This window comes from Sebastes fasciatus, chromosome 9 (assembly GCF_043250625.1).
Source record: "Sebastes fasciatus isolate fSebFas1 chromosome 9, fSebFas1.pri, whole genome shotgun sequence".
Taxonomy (NCBI): domain Eukaryota; kingdom Metazoa; phylum Chordata; class Actinopteri; order Perciformes; family Sebastidae; genus Sebastes; species Sebastes fasciatus.
Window position 1 is genome coordinate 4,174,940 of NC_133803.1, and position 19,402 is coordinate 4,194,341.

Genomic DNA, 19,402 nt, shown 5'->3' on the forward strand with positions numbered 1-19,402 from the left:
AGACAGCACCATGCTCTATCAGTCTCTCAAGGGTACAATGGGACAAAGCCGAGGTGTCATGAATACAAATGTCCACAAGGTGGAGCACTATTCCAAAACCATTAGCTCCAGTTTGAGCTCCATTGTTGAAAAAGGTTTTGACAGAGTGTGAGTAGAGCATTTGGGTCTTCATCACAGCATCACTTGATGAATGTCAGGGGGGGGGAGGACACACAGAGTTACCATGGCAACACATGCTAGAGCTGGGTCATCGCATTTCAACTTTACTTACTTTTTTTCAACTTTATTTAGAATTGTATTCCAAAATTGAAATCTGTAAAATGTAAAAGATCCAAGTGTGTGTGTTCCTTAACAAAGGACTTTGACAGAATAGAGCGGATCTATTGATGTGACCCAGATCTGACACACACACACACACACACACACACACACACACACACACACACACACACACACACACACACACACACACACACACACACACACACACACACACACACACACACACACACACTGTCTAATCAAGGCTCTACAGGTCTGGTACAGTACCCATCAGCTCTTCCTCTGCATCAGCGCCCTCGGGTTCGGGCTGAGAGCTCTCTGGACAATGACAACCAACGCACAAGGTGGTCACAACACAGTGGAAATGTTTACAGACAAATGTTTACACATAATGAGGTATGCAATGGTTTAGACCGGTGATTCTCAGAGTGGGGTCCGGAGGAATGAATTATAACATTGTGCTGTATCATTATAAAGTACATATCTACAGATGGGGACCATTTGCGGCAATAAAAGAAGCATACTGTGTCCATTACTACCATCCACGTTAGCTTTACCAATAGAAACTCTGATTGTGACACATCACGTCAATCTGTCATGAATCAGTTACTTCAGTCAGGGTGCAACGGACCGTTTGAGTGACACAAAGCACAAACTAGCTAGCGAACGAAGCCATGAAGCCGGCCAAGCTAAAGCGACATCTGATTATAAAGCACCTGGAATATCAGGGTAAAGAACAAAGTGGTATTAACATGATTCAAATTGAAATGTTTCTGTTTATCACTAACAAACAGATCTGAAGTATTTAGGTTGAAAAGTTTAAGAATACAAATAGTTCCAACGGCATCTAAGAGTGCAAATGGTACGATTCTGAGGGGTTCCTTGGTATGGCTGGGACGATACACCTATCTCGCAATTCCATACTATCACAATACTTGCGTGCCGATTCGATGTGTATCGCTTTTTTAAAAGTATTGCGATTCTACAAGTATTGCAATTCGATATTACGATTTATTGCGATTTTTGTGAACTTTTGTAACACTAGACCATGAGGAAAAAGTTGAATCATACACTTCTAGGGGCTTTTACTTTGGAAAATAATTAAATTAATACAGTAAAAATGTTTGATTTCAGCATGTATGTAGTCAGAGATGTCCTGAAGTCAAATATATCGGTCAGGCATTATTTATTAATACATTCCCTCACAAATTAGTGGTATTTTCTTTTTAAATCATAAGGGACATGTAATGTTTTATACTTCTGGTGAATATAATCCAATCAATCTTATTTCCATAAATGTATTTTGAATATACAGTTCCCTTTGTTAACACCTTATTTTGAAAATCGGACTCAGTCACACGTGTCTACTTCCGCTAAGTTCTCCAAGTCCGTCTCTAGCTCTCCCGTCAGCTCCGTTCTCTTTATACATCCATGGTCAGCTCCATCGGGCCGTTTGAATGCATTTAACATAAATGTCAGTATATGGGTGCTCTACAGTTGTAGCGTCGGCCGATTTGACCACGGAGATGAGAGTGACGGCCGGCTTGATCGCTCTGACTACCACAATAAAAGCAGTAACTTCCTTCTACCTCCGTATAGACTCAAATGAAGCAAATATAACGATTCTGGAATTAAAAAATCTATTTCAAAATCGTAAAAAAAAAAAAATTGCAATACATAGGTGAATCGATTTTTTTCCCACCCCTAGTCCTTGGAACATTTTCTCCCCTGTAAGTGGTCCCTGGAGTAGACTGTATGGACTTGATCCTTACACAACATTATTGTTTTGCTATTAGAAATAACAAAATAAGAACAGAAATAATATAATAAGAAATTTCCCAATTCTCTTTTTTCCTAAACTTTATGAGAAAAGCAGAATAAACCAGAAATGATGTGCTCACCTGTGGGTGAGCAGTATCCAGATGTAGTGGTCTTAGTCTTGGCCTCGTTCAGTTTGGACACGCTGTTGGCCCTCATCCTGGGTGTCAGCCTGCTCTCTGTTGGTGTTGATGAGCGCAGGCCCAGACGCAGAGCGGTCTCAGCTGACAGACGGGGTGAGGAGGTGGAGCTCCGTGTCATCGTACACTCTGAGTCACTGCGGGCTGAGATGGAGCCCAGACGGGTCCTACGCGGCTGAGCCAGCATGTCCAGTCGTGACAATCCCTTTCGACCAGATGGCGGCTTAGAGGTGGAGCTGGTGGTGGACACCTCAGAGGCCACAGACACCCTGTCTGCATCGGCTAGATCCGTGTCAGAGGTATCGCCCAGCCGGGCGCGGCGGAGAAGGGAGGCTCTTGTGGGCCGCGGCTGAGGCAGCGCTGCCTGCTTGCTCAGGGAGGCGGTTGTGGCTGCCTGGAGAGTGCTCCTGGTTTTGGAAGATCCACTAGTGGAGGTTTTAGACCTGCTATCGAGTTTGGAATGGAGAACATCATCCGAGCCACGTCCGTGTGCTGAGCGTCCCAAAGGTCCAGAGTAGGTCTCCTGGTCTGAGGAGAGGATGTCAGAGATGGGGAAGGAAGAGTTCTGGTCATCGTCGGTGAGATCCAGAGAAGGCTGGCGTCCTCTGGAGGAAGCAGAGGACGGCTGAACAGAGCGCCGCGCATCAGTCCGGCTCGTCGCTTCCGAAGTTCTTGTTTTAGTCTTCCTATCCAAGCGGTCACGGGCACTTGCGTTAGTGACGCTGGTCTTGGAAGTTGTGCTGATGTTGCTCTTCTCCCTGTGCATGCTGCTGAAGGAACGTCGTTTATGCTCGCCACCGGCTTTCCTCTCTGCCTCTCCCGCCACATGACTAGCTGTGCTGGCCGTGTCGACATCCGACTCAGGAGAGATGGAGTCAGTCCGAGAGACGCCAGTTTTACTACTTTTCTGGTCTAGTTTGTTTTCATCTCTTAGTTTGGCCTCAAGGAATGCCATGACAGCTTCAGTGTCCTTCAGGAGCGTAGCAGTATCCATGCTGCCCGTGGAGTCACTGCGTTCGCGCCCACCGCCGCCTCTGTTGATGCGAGGGATGAGCTCCGCGGGGACATTAGCGCTGGGCTTCTCGATTGTGAAGCTGCCCTGGCGCACAAGGGGCTTCCCGGACTTCTCTCCTCCTTCTCCTGATCCTCCTCCTTTCCTCTCCTCTGACCTCTTCCTCCGCTCAGCGCTGCCAGAGGACCGGAGGGGAGCCTTGGATGGGGAGGATGTGGAGCTTTGCTTCCGTTTACTGGTCATCTCGTCGTCCCTCGTGGGAGTCGGGGACTCCCCGTCTCCCTTGTTCTCTTTTTCCTGGGGTTCAGTGTCCTGTTTCTCCCCAATCTCGGACCTTAGTCCAAGAGCTTTGGTGCTGGATTTAGCCCGGGGGTCATCCACAGGGAGCTGGGGGAGGGTCCTGCGCTTACGGTCGGTCAGACTGGAGGAGGATTCGCCTCTGCTGAGGGAAGCAGCAGACTCAAAGGCATCGGTTCCTAAAAAACAAAGGACAAACTCACTTAAGATTTTTTTTATATTAATTAAAAGCTCATTCAAGTGATTTCAAGTTCTACTCGACATGCTTTTAAGGGAAAATGTATTGTATTTAACAAGAATTTACTCCAGCTCATTCATTCATTCAGCTATCCATTCTCTGAGAGTCAAGTGACTATGTACCTCTCTCTTTGTGGAGGAAGGCGGCTGTTTCTGCTCCTGAGCCCTCTGGGTCTGTTCTGGTGTGATTGGCAGCTATACTGGCCCACTGAGAGACCCAACTCGAGTCGCCAGGGAGAGCCTGAGGGGGCACGAGAGGGGGGTGGAGGGGACAAGAGAGAAGGACAACAGGAGTGAGAAAACCAGAAGCAGTTTAGTCAATTAGTGGTGGCACAAAATGCAGATCTGGAGATTAGCATTTATGAGTTCATCTGAAATGTAATACATGATGACGGAGATTGTTAGGTTTGTGGGAATGAAGGGCGTGATGTTAAGACAAATTCCTGTATTTGTATTTTATTTGGAAATCAAAATATGTCTGATTTGAGGCTGCTGGTATGCCGAAGAAAGAAACCCCACAGTCATCTTAACAAGCAAGTTTTAAGAAAAGCTGAACAGTTGTTCTTCATTTTACTTGGAAAATGTTGTCTATCTAAATGGCATAACAGACTTAGAAATAGATAGATAGATAGATAATGCTCATACACGCTGTCTCCTCCCTCCTATGAAATAGCCTGGAGGGCCGAGCGTGTGTCTCCACATCTTAGTGTGATCTAGGTCAGTCTCTGGGAGGACTAGCCTACTCCCATGAACAGGCTGTGGGAGTAGAGCGGTCAAGCCATGGGAGTGACTCACATTATGAAACTCAGCCACGACTCTGTTATACTACACAGGCCTGAGAGGCATAATGAAACAATAGGCGTCAGGTCATTTTTTTATAGTGGGATTTACCTGATCTAAACAAAATGAACAAAGAATGAGTCACCGTGAGCAACATCAATATTGGAGTAATAGTAAAATTGTTTCTTATAGTTTAGTTGGTAGTCTTAGTTTGTTAAATAGGATGAGTAGGATGAGGGTTAAACTTTATCAAACCACCTTTTTTATTGAGGTGAGTGGGATGTAGGCTAATGTTTCTAAGTGTCTTCTCCATTTGTTGGATCTCATACGGTCAGCTGCCAGAGTTTTCAGACATCTCATCTCCCACCGCCTTCATCGTTATTATTATTTATATTTATATAAATGTAATTTATGGTGCTGTTGGATTGCTGCTAGACCGCCCCGTTAATACAGATGCGTGCGGGAGAGAAAACTGTTTTTAACGACAGAGAAACTGTTGTTTTTGAAAGGCACAATGACGAAAAATATGGACTGAAGCAGAATATTTTGTTGGATAAAAACATGCAGTCAATTTTTGGAAATAATTACGATCTCTCCTTCAATACATTTTGACTTTTGGACTTTTGGACTGAGGTAATTACAGAGAGGGATGGAGCACCACATTGCTCGCTCTGTGTGTGTTTGAGAGAGAGGAGGGGAAGAGAAGGTGGAAGGTAGGCTAATGCTTCTGTAAGTTAATAATAATTAGAATGTCAACGTTATGGAACGAACCGCTCGGTGCAGCCCTACTTCGTCATAATGAGCACGTTGTCTTGTTCGTGCCTGTCCCTGTCAAATATCTGTCCATCCTGTAAACCTACAGTCTACCTGTCTGAATGAACACCATTGCACACCATGGATGTATACAGTATGTATCCGCCGTGAAAAACATTCAGATGTCAAAACGTTTATTGTGCATCACATTTTCCGCCCCACAGTTTGAGAACCACTGGTATCGGTGAACATATGAGGAGAAGTAGTGAAAAGCAGACAAAGAAAGACAGAGACAACAAGGGAGAACCATATGCAAACTCGGAGAAAAAAGAAAAGTAGGAACAGGAACTAAAAACAAAACAAATAGAAAGACAAAAATGCTGTTAAAGTACGGTTTTCTACCTCTTTCCCCGTCTCTCCTGTCTCCTGTTCTTTTCCTTCTCTTTTCAGGTCTGACAGACTAGAGGAGTCCTGGTTCTGCTGCACACCAAACACCTACACATGTTTGAAAAAGCAGGAGCTGACAATGTGGCAATAGATGGACATTTTGCTGAATTATAATGCATGCAAATCTTATGACATTATGTACTGTCATACTTCACTATCTTTTTTTTCTTTCTCTATATGCTCCCGAAGCATACAAGCCCTGTAGCAACACTTTGTAATGATAATGAAATACCTGCATGATACATAAACACTATGGTAATATTATTCTAGCGCTCTCTTGATGAACAAAAGTGAACTGAAAGGACAGAAGAAGGTGCTGTTGAATTAAAGCACCGATCTGCACTTGATAGTTGAGCACCATGGCAACGGACAGAATTCACACACACGCACACACGCAATTTACAAAAGGGAGAGAGAACGAGAGCGGACAGACTGTGAGCAGTGTGCCAATTAGTGTGTCAGTTAATTACAGGAATTAGCATAACAACACTTCCAGTTCTGAATGTAATGCACTCAGACTGACTAGAAATACACCCCGCTGGTTATAATCACTGCTCTTCCTAAGATAACACCTGTATACAACTCTTAAAGGGACAAGTTTAGTCAAGTTTAAATGATGTATATCTATGTAATAAACATTTATAGGCAACAACTTAACTTCCTAAAAATATATTCCGAATCTGGTAGGTGGCAATTAAAAAGTGGAGTGAACTTCCGTCTGGAACGGTTTAGCACTCTTTGCTTTTGTTGTACCTATTTAAAGGAAGTCTTTTTATTTCCTACTTTTTGGTCATGAGAAATAATAGCTTGTGCTCTATTTTTAGTTTCCCACCCTGAAACTAACATCAAACCATCTCTCTCTAAGTGTGCTGCTCAGCCCCTTTCAGACTTGTTTTCTGTGCCACAGGACAGAGTGAGAAACAGATGACGACTCTTCAACCTCCCCGGAGCATCGTTTAATAAACACGGCAGTGCTTGATGGAGCAATTCTCTGCGGGCTATTACAGAAGCATTAGCTTTACCAATGGGACAGAGAGGATGGAGCGGTGGTCAAGGGAGGCAACTGAGAGACGATAGCTTTGTTTTAGTGGCAACAACACAAGCCAGTCTCAAAGGACTTTCTAACCCCTAAAAGTGCCAACGCAGCAAGTAATAAAGAGACGATTAACCTTGCTCTGCTCTGTTTGTGCTCGGTCAAATTCTCCTCTTTAGAGTCACTGCAGAGTAAGTTTAAATGATGCTCTTGTCATTCTACTGTACTTGCTACTTTTACGGTCACAAATAAGCAAAAGAAGGCACTAAGGAAGATGTTTATGTTTTCTGGGGTGATTAGACCTACAGTAACAGTAAAAAAAATAAAAAATACTCTAAATAACCTCCATTTGAAATGTCAAACTTAGTGTGTAAGGTCCAGTATTTTTTTTTTTTAATTTTTATCTCCAAAGCCCTTTCCTGGGCATGAGATTCAAAGGGAATTGCATTATGTTGCTGCATTTTTGCAGAACATGAATAGAAAAAGATAATCTCCCTCAGTTTGTGTCAAACTTTACTGGCTTTTAGGATGATTGTATTTAATAAACACAAGTGATGCCACTGTCTTATGAATTACAAATCAGACAAAAAGTACCCAGCTCCATGCAGTCTACAGTCTACTCAACTGTAGTCAACCATCTAAACTACATAAAGCAATGCAAAAAAGAAAAATCACAAAGTGTGATTACATGAATGTGACATTAGTAAATACTAGGGCTGTCATTTGATTAAAATATTTAATCACGATTAATCGCATGATTGTCCATAGTTAATCGCAATTAATCACAAATTAATCACACATTTTTTATCTGTTCAAAAATGTACCTTGAAGGGAGATTTGTCAAGTACTAAGTATTTAATATTCTTATCATCATGGGAGTGGGCAAATATGTTTGCTTTAGGCAAATGTATGTATTTATTTATTATTATAAATCAATGAACAACAAACACATTTAGCATAATAAATATGCTCAAATCATAACATGGCAAACTGCATGTGATTATCATAAAGCGGGCATGTCTGTAAAGGGGAGACTCGTGGGTACCCATAGAACCCATTTACATTCATATATCTTGAGGTCAGAGGTCAAGGGACCCCTTTGAAAATGGCCATGCCAGTTTTTTTCTCTCCACAATTTAGCGCAAGTTTGGAGAGTTACTTAGCCTCCTTTGCGACAAGCTAGTATGCCATGGTCGGTACCAATGGATTCCTTAGGTTTTAAAGTTTCATATGATACCAGTATCTTCACCCTAACTTTAAAACTGAACCTGTTAGAATCTTAAAATCGCAAGTTGCGTTAATTACCTCCGCCAAGGCCAAAGGCCTAGGAAGGAGGTTATGTTTTCACCGCCGTTGGTTTGTTTGTTTGTCTGTTAGCAGGATTACACCAAAAGTTTGCAATGGGTTTGAAGGGGTGTGGTGTGGCACAATGAACAATCCATTTGATTTTGGTGGCGATCCGGATCATGATCCGGATTCAGGAATTTTTTTACGGATTCCGATCAGCCAGAACATTAAGACCTCTGGGTATAACACATGCGCAGTGTAACTGATGACGTGTTGATGGCGCATGACCCCGCGTTCTTCTGAGAGCAGAGACATATGTGTGTGGATGGGTGGAGCTGCTGGCCGTCCGCGGTGACAAAGAACAAAGCGGTAGATGACGGGATGAGAGACAATGTAGTGTAACGTTATACAGACATAACAAGGCTGCTGAATGAGAGAGGCATCCGCCGATACACGGAAACATACCGTGTTAATAATAAGCCGACCACCTCACGGTACAGCCAGCTGTGAGCTGTGATCTGTTTTTAAAGTCATGCAAGGTCTGCGCTCTCCGAGTGTAATTCTAGTACATTGAAGAAATCAGCGGCGTTAAAACGAACATGCGTCAAAACGAACATGCGTCAAAGAGTTATTATCGCATCAACTTTGACAGCCCTAGTCAATGGTCTATATCATGACGTACAACAGTTACAATTGCAAAAGAAAACAGAGCTGTGGCCACAAGGATACAACACTATGTTGCAGTGTTGTAGCACAATGATGTGTGTGGCTGTTCCCATCTCTAGGAATGAGCTTCAAAGGGAATTGTATTTTGTTGCAGTACTACACAGAGCAGACAGGGTCAGCAAATTGCTTCTTTTTATCACACCTTGGTGGTGGTGTTTATGGCATAAATTCATAATTTTGTAGCACAAACTGAGAAAAAGAGAACTTCTGGGTTTCTCAGCTGTAGTTATGTTATCTAAATGGAAAAATAATCAAAAGAACATTTAAAAGATGTTAAAAACATCTCTGAACATTCCTACCTTGTCTATCATGCGCCTGGCCTCCTCTTCCTCTGCGTTCCTGTTCTCCAGTTCGATAGTGTAGGTCCCCTTATCGCTGTGGTCGTCCTCTGCCTCCCCCCCAGCTCCTCTCCCCACGACCGAGGCGTCCTCGCTGGGGCTGGTGGGGCTGCCCGTCGCCAGCCCGGTGCTGATTGAGCTGCGACCGATACTGGGGTCCTCTGACCTCTGCTTGAGAAGGACGCGGGCAGCCGTAGGGGCACCTGCAGTTACTGTCGCTGGTATCGGAGCTGGGACTTTACCTACAGGTAACGTAGAGCAGAAATAAAGCTGTTACAAAAAATGGACGTACAGAAACAAGTTGCTGTAGAAACAGATTATTGTCTATCTAAAGACTGTTATTAATATGTGACAACAATAGTTGAATAAATGACAACAGCCCCTGATTAACAGATTTACTGACACTTCTGCAGATTAACACTGAAGTTTTGTTTAGTTTCACTTTTCATGCAAAGAAATACTTTCTAATAGAGCTGTCAAAGTTAATGCGATAACTTGTTAACGCAAGTTCGTTTTAACGCCACTAACTTCTTTAACGCATTAACACAATTGATATTTCGGAGGTTGTAGCGGGCTCAGTTTTAAAGCTAGAGTGGCGACTGACGTCATATGAAACTAGAAAACCTAAGGAATCCATTGGTACAAACCATGTCATACTAGCTTGTCGCAAAGGAGGCTAAATAACGATCTAAACTTACGCTATATTTTGGCGAGGAAAAACTGGCATGGCCATTTTCAAAGGGTCCCTTGACCTCTGACCTCCAGATATGTGAATGTAAATGGGTTCTATGGGTACCCACGAGTCTCCCCTTTACAGACATGCCCACTCTATGATAATCACATACAGTTTGGGGCAAGTCATAGTCAAGTCAGCACACTGACACACTGACAGCTGTTGTTGCCTGTTGGGCTGCAGTTTGCCTTGTTATGATTTGAGCATATTGTTTTATGCTAAATACAGTACCTGTGAGGGTTTCTGGACAATATCTGTCATTGTTTTGTGTTGTTAACTGTGTTTAATCAAATACTTGACAAATCTCCCTTTAAGGTACATTTTGAACAGATAAAAAAATGTGTGATTAATTTGTGATTAATCGCGATTAAATATTTTAATCGATTGACAGCCCTATTAGTTTCACTTTTCATCCAAAGAGAAGTACTTTCAAACAAAAGACGGTGGAGCCTTTGAGGTGTCTTTGACTTAATCTCATGAATCACTCTCTCTCTCTCTCTCTCTCTCTCTCTCTCTGTCTCTCTCTCTCTCTCTCTCTCTCTCTCTCTCTGTCTCTCTGTCTCTCTTTAAAACGCACTGATTTTAACTTTGAACATTTTCTTTTGGAAACACACAAAACTGTTTATAGAAAGAGTATCAGATGAGATATGATAAAACAGTTTTATTACCTGAGTCTGAGGCTAACGTAGCAGAGGTGGAAATGCTGAACACCTTAGGGTGAGAGGGAGGCTGGGGAAACAGGGCCTCCCCGCCAGCTCCTATCCCCTGCAGGGGTGCAGTCTGGGAAAACGAATACGACCGGCGCTTGCGATGGTTTTCCTCGTCGTAGAACTCGATCATGAAGGAAGTGCGGCTGCCGCCTGTTCTGGACCCGCTCACAGTCACGTTCCCCCCTCCCGCTCCCGCGTAGCCGTGCGCTGCTTTCAGGCGCTCCTCGAGGGCGTGGCGGCGGTTGGCAAAACGTAGGCCCACTCCGTTCTCTGAGTCACTCTGGGTGCCATCCTCATGCTTGCTGCCTATCAGGACACAAAAAAAGAGAGAACACAGTTGAGTTTTTACCATTCCTATTTTTCAACAACAATATACTAATTTTCTCTGACAGTATTCCACATGACACTGTATAAACACGTTTAATATTTACAATTCACAATCAAATAGACCTGTTTGCTTCCCTGGGATAGGTTTCAATCAACCCCTGACTTATACTGTAGCATGTACATCAACTAACATTCTTAAATCCATCTCATAACTTGTGTAACAACAGCTGTTGTGCATCCATAAAGATACAATACAGCAGTATAGTGCCATGTACATTACAACCATGTGTGTGGCTGTTCCGATGTCTACTTAAATTAAGCGACCAAGAAGAAGAAGAAGAAGAAGAAGAAGAAGAAGAAGAAGAAGAAGAAGAAGAAGAAGAAAAAAAGTCCCATATAGACCACAGCACAGAACCACATCCTCCTGAAAGCCCATCCATGGTGGATACCGCAACAAGAAACAAATGTTTGCTAACCATTACAGCCTCAATGAACTATGAACTCTCAGCTGTGGCCTGAATCTAATCATTCAACCATCCAAACAGACCCAGAGTTCACAACACCTGCTTTACCTACCACATTACTGCTATTTCTACATTTTGATCGGTCTGGGTCGAAGCAGCATGTCCTCTCAGTTTTGTGCGAAGGCAGACAGTGTGCCACGCTAATCCAGACATGCCACCCACACGGTTACTGGCCCTGCCTACTGCCAATGAGAGAGAGAGTGTGGTAGGGGGAGGGGAGGAGGAGAACGTGGAGGGGGAAAGCAGAGTAGGAAGCTGGATGAGAGTGGGGGGGGGGGGGGGGGGGGGGGGGGGGGGGGGGAGCTTCAGGGATGGAGGAGGAGGAGAGGTCAGACTGGTGGGAAAGAAAAGGGGAGGCTGAACTGGGAAGGAGGATGGGGGAAGAGGAAAAGAGGAGGGAGGATGGGAAAGGAGAGGAACTGAATTAATTGGGAGAAAAGAAAAAAAGCCAAAAAGAGAGAGAGAGAGAGAGAGAGAGAGAGAGAGAGAGAGAGAGAGAGAGAGAGAGAGAGAGAGAATGAGAGAGAGAAAGAGAGTGAATCCTTAACTTAAGGAGGCTAATGATATAGTATATTGCCACTACAGTTGACAGCCACTCACACTATCAGCCAGTCAGTTAAGGAGCCAGCAGGCAGCCCGTCAGAGTATCAGAGAGGAGGGGAGGAAACACCACAACACTGTTGTTGTGGAAGACCATTGCAAAACACTTCACTTTCACAACTATTTTGCACAGCTTTGGATCATGGAAAATGCATATACATGTTCTCATGCTTTCTCCCTACTAATAAATGCAAAACAGAAACTATGGTATGAAAATAAACTCATACTACAGCATCACTCCATAATCTCCATAGAGTCTACATCTGTCCCAGCTCACCAGCAAATTCATTTAATCAATTCATTTCTATACATCCTATATAGTGTAAGTTTATATATTTACTAGGGCTGTCAAAGTTAACATGATAATAACGTGTTAACGCATTAACGTAACTTATGATTTTTAGGTTGTAGCGGGTTCAGTTTTAAAGCTAGAGTGAAACTAGAAAACCTAAAGAATCCATTAATATCAACCATGTCACGCTACCATGTCAGGAAGAATGCTGAATAACGCTCAAAACCTGCCCTAAATTTTGGCGAGGAAAAACTGTCATGGCCATTTTCAAAAGGGGTCCCTTGACCTCTGACCTCAAGATATGTGAATGTAAATGGGTTCTATGGGTACCCACAGGTCTCCCCTTTACAGACATGCCCACTTATTGATAATCACATGCATTTTGGGACAAGTCATAGTCAAGTCAGCACACTGACACACTGACAGCTGTTGTTGCCTGTTGGGCTGCAGTTTGCCATGTTATGATTTGAGCATATTGTTTTATGCTAAATGCAGTACCTGTGAGGGTTTCTGGACAATATCTGTCATTGTTTTGCGTTGTTAATTGATTTCCAATAATAAATATATACAGTACATACATTTGCATAAAGCAGCATATTTGTCCACTCCCATGTTAATAAGAGTATTAAATACTCAACAAATACATAAGTTACATTTTGAATTTATTTCACTGGAGTGAAATATCCAAGTGGTGATGTTTAAAGCTGTTTTCCCCATAGCTACACTGTGCAAGAGATAAATCTAGTGCTAGAGGTGGACTCCATGAGGAAAGAGGACAAAGTGCTTCCATGGCTGAGTGGACTATAGTGGTTTGCCTGGGGAACTGTCCACACACGGTGACTTTGAATCAGTCTGATGCTCTGATGTCTTTCTTTCTAGATTTATCTTTACTGTGATCTGCGCTCAAAGTCATATTATGGACAGTATGTACCGTATGAAAATGATGGATAATTATTTACTAAGGCTTCAAATATTTAATCGTGATTAATCGCATGATTGTCCATAATCACGATTAATCGAAAATGAATCATACATGTTTTATCTGTTCAAAATGAACCTTAAAGGGAGATTTGTCAAGTATTTAATACTCTTATTAACATGGGACTGGGGAAATATGCTGCTTTATGCAAATGTTGGATATATGTATTATTGGAAATCAATTAACAACACAAAACAATGACAAATATTGTCCAGAAACCCTCACAGGTACTGCATTTAGCATAAAACAATATGCTCAAATCATAACATGGCAAACTGCAGCCCAACAGGCAACAACAGCTGTCAGTGTGTCAGTGTGCTGACTTGACTATGACTTGTCCCTGGTCATGCCGGGTTTTTAGCGCAAGTTTGGAGAGTTACTTAGCCTCCTTCGCGACAAGGTAATATGACATGGTATGTACTAATTCCTTAGGTTTTTTAGTTTCATATGATACCAGTATCTCCACTCTAACTTTAAAACTGAGCCCGCTACAACCTAAAAATCGCAAGTTGCGTTAAAGAAATTAGTGGCATTAAAACGAATTTGCATTAACGCGTTGACTTTGACAGCCATACTATTTAGATATTGCACATTGGAGAATGACAACAACAAGTGCAACACTGGTCCAATATAGACAGGTGATGTGTCCTGGGGCACTCCACTGACTTCATACATGAGGATCAGTTTACTGGTCAAGTTAGTACTGCTCAGCCTGTGAAAGCAGGTGTATAATGTCTTTTGTAGCTCTGGAGATGTCATAGTGATGTCACGGAGGGTTATCTCGATTCAGCCTTGGAAACTTGACATTTAAAACAGAAAGCTTGTGTTACAAATGGGGGGTGTAGCTTGAAAGACAGGAAGAGCCAGACAATATGGTGTTACATTGTGGGAATTGTAGGATCCAATATTTTTGGAGCCTGACCCACACTAAGGACTGAATATCAAGATATCTCAAGAACGTATATTGATAAGAAGTGAAAGCCAATTGGTCGTTCCATTGCAACATCAGCGCCCAGCAGCAAAGCTATGCTTCCGCCATTTTGGACTGAAATAGACGACCGGACGCCAGTAAAACATCCACCTACAAAGTGCCGTACAAAAGTAAAACAAAATTATTTATATTTTATCGTCATATTTAATGTTTCTACCGAAATGGCCTGTGTTGAACAATAGAAATATTATAAATATGCATACTATCATAACTATTTACTTACTGCAGAGGAGCATATGATGGACATAAATAGAAGTTAGAAAAATCCAGCACACAGATTTTGAGAGCAATCTCAAACTTTTTCATGTCAAGGATCCAAAATCAATGTCTAACAGACCACAGACCATGGATGTAGAAGAGGGTCCAATAGACCACAGACCATGGATGTAGAAGAGGGTCCAATAGACCACAGACCACCGATGTAGAAGAGGGTCCAATAGACCACAGACCATGGATGTAGAAGAGGGTCCAACAGACCACAGACCATGGATGTAGAAGAGGGTCCAATAGACCACAGACCACCGATGTAACAGACCACAGACCATGGATGTAGAAGAGGTTGTGTCCTGTGCTTTTGCCCTGCGTGTTAGTGAATAGCCTGCAACTACATTAAATAATGTTGATGTCATGCTACTAGCACTACTAGCTACTGGCCGATAGCCGGTTGTTTGGGAACAGAGACATTAATACATCCACCACGGTACAGGCTGACAGCATACAGCCCATGGGTGTATTATAAGATAATAAAAGTGATGAATTACAGCCAATATATCCATTATTACAGCCACATACAGCTAGCAGGAAGCTGGCAGAACTGGATATGTCATATGAGTGTGCAGGGCGGTGCTTCCCGTGGGTCTGATGCACATTCATTATGCCGAGGAAAATAACTCTGGATTCAGCTGTTAGTGAATTTTACAACTTTTAGGACTCAATGATTTAAATGAGGACTATTTAAGTATTCGTACTGAGAAGTTGAATTACCTCAAAAAAATGATCCTCTGATTTACAGACGTCTCTTTATACATCCATGGCCACAGACTCATTGCTGTTTTTTCAGTCCAAAATGGCAGCAGGAGTTTCGTCTCTTTGCTTCTATACTCTTTGTCTGAGGTTCTGCTGCTTTCTTTCCTTCTTTTTTTTTCTTTTTTTGGAGTGCTCCTTTAAGTACTGTTTCTACAGCGGGGTATCACAAAAGCTCTGTGGCCTCGGGCATATTTCGGAGACTGCGGCTCATTTGTCACATTCCACCACTCACCTCCTCCATCTTTCCTGTCTGTTATCACTGTTTGAAATTTAATAAAAGCATACGTTTCATTAAAAAAGAAACAAAAGACTTAAGCATAAATGGAACGAGACAGGAAAGCAGCAGAGCGTTACAGTTGCTGGAGCAGATCAGCAGATAAAGCTGACGGAGAGGGGCAGGTCCTTCATGCTGTGTGCTCCGGACAAAGAGGCCGTTGGCAGGGCCGGAGGAGAACAGAGGTATCTGTGAGAGTCCAGCGCTCTGCCCCGCTCGCCCCGCCATGACTCACAGGGGAGCTGGACTCTGTCTCCACCGCTGGCTGCACGCATGCACACACACACACACACACACACACACACACACACACACACACACACACACACACACACACACACACACACACACACACACACACACACACACACACACACACACACACACACACACACACACACACACACAACTGACCACCAGACACAAGCATGCACTGACTCTACATGCATGAACGGCCACAGACAAGCAAACATGCAACCCCAAACACACATACAATTGTGCTGTATAAGAGCGTACAATAATATGCATACACTATATTGAAGCCTTGTGTATCTGTTAGGCATTTACTACGACTGCAAATTAATATCAATGCACATGAAGTACTCATGAATCAAAAAATAATCCTGCAATCTCAATAACATTTCAGATCCCACATTTACAGCCTCACACTGATCAGAATCACATCTCACTGACACAGGAAATGCACAGATTTTCAGATAATACATGACAGCTCACATTCCAACATTGCTAGTGATAACAGGCAGTATAAAGATTTATCCTCTACATTGCTCCTTACAGCAAGAAGACAAACACTCACCTTGATGCTCACAAATCAAAAGCTTTGGCTCAGTTGCCTCCTCTCAATTTCCTCACTAACCACCTCTGCCTCTCCCTCTCTCTCTCTCTCTCTCTCTCTCTCTCTCTCTGCCTAGTACCTCTACGACACACCCTGAGAAACATCACTCTCGCCTCTCCTCACACGTGCTACTGTCTGCAGATCAGTGCTGAGCATGTCTCAAACACACACATGCAGCAAACACAGACACGATGGATTTCAGCCAAGCACGTCCACATGCGAGCAGCACATGCTTCACACGCGCCCTCAGTCAAAACTACAATGCGTTTCTCACACATGCTCCTGCAGCCTCACACTCACACAGACACAACGATGCTAGTAATGTGCTATTTGTAAATGCATGTCTGTATAGTCTCTTTCCCTGCCATCATTTGCATCTCTGTTACTATAACAACTATCTGCCAAAAACTGCTCTCTCCTCCTATCACCGCCTCCCTTTCCGTTTCCACTGCAGTCCAGGCAACAAGCCTCTCTCTCTCTCTCTCTCTCTCTCTCTCCTTCCTGCCTTTCTTTGTCCAATCACCTCTGCTGTTTGCTGCTCTCAGCGTAACAGTGAGGTTCTTCTTCACCCTCTCACCCATCTCCCCACTGTACCTGTTTTTGCACACCTCACATGTCCACAGTCGGCATCAATAGACAGCTTTCCATCCAGTTATCCACCTGCTCTCTATCCATCCCTCTTTGTCCTATCCCTCCCCTTCCTCCTCCTCCTCCTCACTCCACCCCTTCTGTTTCTCTCTCTCTTCCGCGGTTATTCTTGGTTTTCCTCCCTTAAGTCAAGTCACAACCACCTTGGTTTTGTCTAATTTCCCTCTCTTCCTTCAGATATTGCTCATCAAGTGTCAATCAGCCACAGCTTCGATTGGAGAAAATGCAGTGTCTAGCAGTCAGTCAGACAACATAATCATCCATCAGGTGAGTCATGCTGTCAGCCAGTTGACATGCATGTAGTACTACTTACTCCATCTAATGAATTAGCTTCCCCGCTTTACACTCCTGCTTCATAGATTTCCATTTTCATCAGCTCCTGTCTGCTGGCCCCTCCCCCCCCACACATGTCAACAACATCATAAATTGGCCTCCATTTAATTAACTCATGACCAGCATGTAGTCCACCATAGCAGAGCATCCAACTTAAACTGTCTTTACTGCAAGTACATACATAGCCTCGCCTTGTGTGGCCATTTCTCACAGATCCCCCTGGCAGCAGGAGCCTACTCAGCAGTTGGTAAAGTTGGCAGGTAAAGGGAACAAAGAAATGCAGAGAAGCATGCAATTTACAGTCACAGCAATCTCAAACCTAAACCCCAAGGATACATAGCAACAAGCCCACAGAGGTAAGAGATGATTTAGATATCCACACTAACAATGCAAAAGAAAACAGAACCCAAAGCCACATCTAAAGCTCTTGTCATGCATGCCTTGGAGTAGTATATGAATAGAGTATGTGGGGAGTGGGGGGGGGTGTACTACTCAGGCTAAGCCTCGTCATTGGATGTCAGAGCAGTAGATAGGGGTTTAAATGTTTCTGTCTGCTAGCTGCTAATTCCTTGGCTTGGTTACCACTGCCAACAACCCCTGTAACAAAGAGTAACCCGGTCTTCACATAGTAGAGGAAGAGACCAATGGAAAATGTAAACAGTGTGAATAAGGCTCTTTTGTGAGATGAAGGAAGGAAGGAGAAATGATCAAAGAAGAGGTAGAGAACCAGAAAAGGGTACAACAAAAACTTCCACACACATAGAAATGTTAAAAGGGACTGTGTGCAAGTTTTTACCGAATTAACGTTTTTTAATTGTTTTTTATTGCCAATGTGTGACCAGGTTGTAACCTAACCTAAAAAATAAGACCTTCCGTGACTTTCTGGGTTTCCTCTATCAGCCTGTAGTCTGCTTTTAAAGTGGCAGTAGGCAGAATATTTTTGGCATCATTGGGCAAAAATTCCATAATAACCTTTCAGCATATTGTAATTCAAGTGTTCTGAGAGAGAACTAGACTTCTGATCCTCCTCATGGCTCTGTTATCAGGCTTTAGAACATCATTTCAGAGAGAGAGCGTTCCTATTGGCTGTGCTCCGGCTGGTGGGCGGTGCTTAGTATTTCCTCAACAGATCTCAAAAGAGGCATTAACGTAACATAACATTAATTCATATTTGATCAGCGCTGCCTAGTTTGACTGTTTGGTCGGAGTTCGCGAGTGATTGACAGCTGGCTCTCATAGACAGCAGATGGACAGCTTGTTTTCTTCCGGTCTGTGAAATCTTGCAGATGCCGTTAGGAGCACCGGAGGACACAGATGCACATGATTTTTTCGGGATTACCTGTCTCATACACTACTGTCAGGATATAGTGACTTTTTTAATCATATTTGCTCCAATCTCGCCTACTTCAGCTTTAATGTGAAGAATGCACGACTTTTTTTCCGGGAAAATCCAACTGATGTGATATGTATGTGCAGTATATATCTAAAAAATAATATAGACATATATGTCATGTGCGCTCGCGAGTACATTTACTCTCTTCAGCTCCGCCACAGGGCTAACAGTGTGCAACGATAGCTAACGTTCGATAAGAAATGGAGTCCGCTGACGGCAACAAACGACCAACGCCCGCCACAACTCAGACTCCAGCACAAAGTCCAGAGAAGCACAAAAAAAAACAAAGTTATATCTCGTGAAGCCCGTCTTACAAAACCGGAATGTGACCGACGTCGGGGGGGGAACTAGTATCAACATAAGCCGGACCTTCATATGGTTTTGGGTATCAAAACGGACCCGAGCTGTTAAAATTCCTGTTGGACAGGTAAGCTAACATTACTGCCAAGCATGTGAAACATAGAGTGATACTGTGGTTTTAGCTGGCTAATGTTGCTAACGTTAATCAACATGATGCCCGTCAATCACGTTCAGTCTTGTGTGTGTCGCCTCATTGTTTTGACTGA

At 43.2% G+C, this 19,402-nt stretch overlaps 1 protein-coding gene across 5 annotated transcripts in view; it reads right to left on the reverse strand.

Annotated features, from left to right (window-relative positions):
- cep170aa (centrosomal protein 170Aa) overlaps positions 1–19,402 on the reverse strand; it is a 66,494-nt gene that overhangs the window by 7,001 nt on the left and 40,091 nt on the right. For 3 of the 5 annotated variants that reach the window (XM_074645500.1, XM_074645499.1, XM_074645503.1), the window contains 6 exons: positions 10,552–10,899; positions 9,112–9,392; positions 5,722–5,814; positions 3,910–4,027; positions 2,184–3,728; positions 550–600 (listed from right to left, as the gene is read on the reverse strand). In XM_074645500.1, coding sequence (XP_074501601.1) covers positions 550–600; positions 2,184–3,728; positions 3,910–4,027; positions 5,722–5,814; positions 9,112–9,392; positions 10,552–10,899 — 2,436 coding nt within the window. The remainder of the gene's footprint in view (positions 1–549; positions 601–2,183; positions 3,729–3,909; positions 4,028–5,721; positions 5,815–9,111; positions 9,393–10,551; positions 10,900–19,402) is intronic. The other 2 variants (XM_074645502.1, XM_074645501.1) reach the window with 1 other exon arrangement.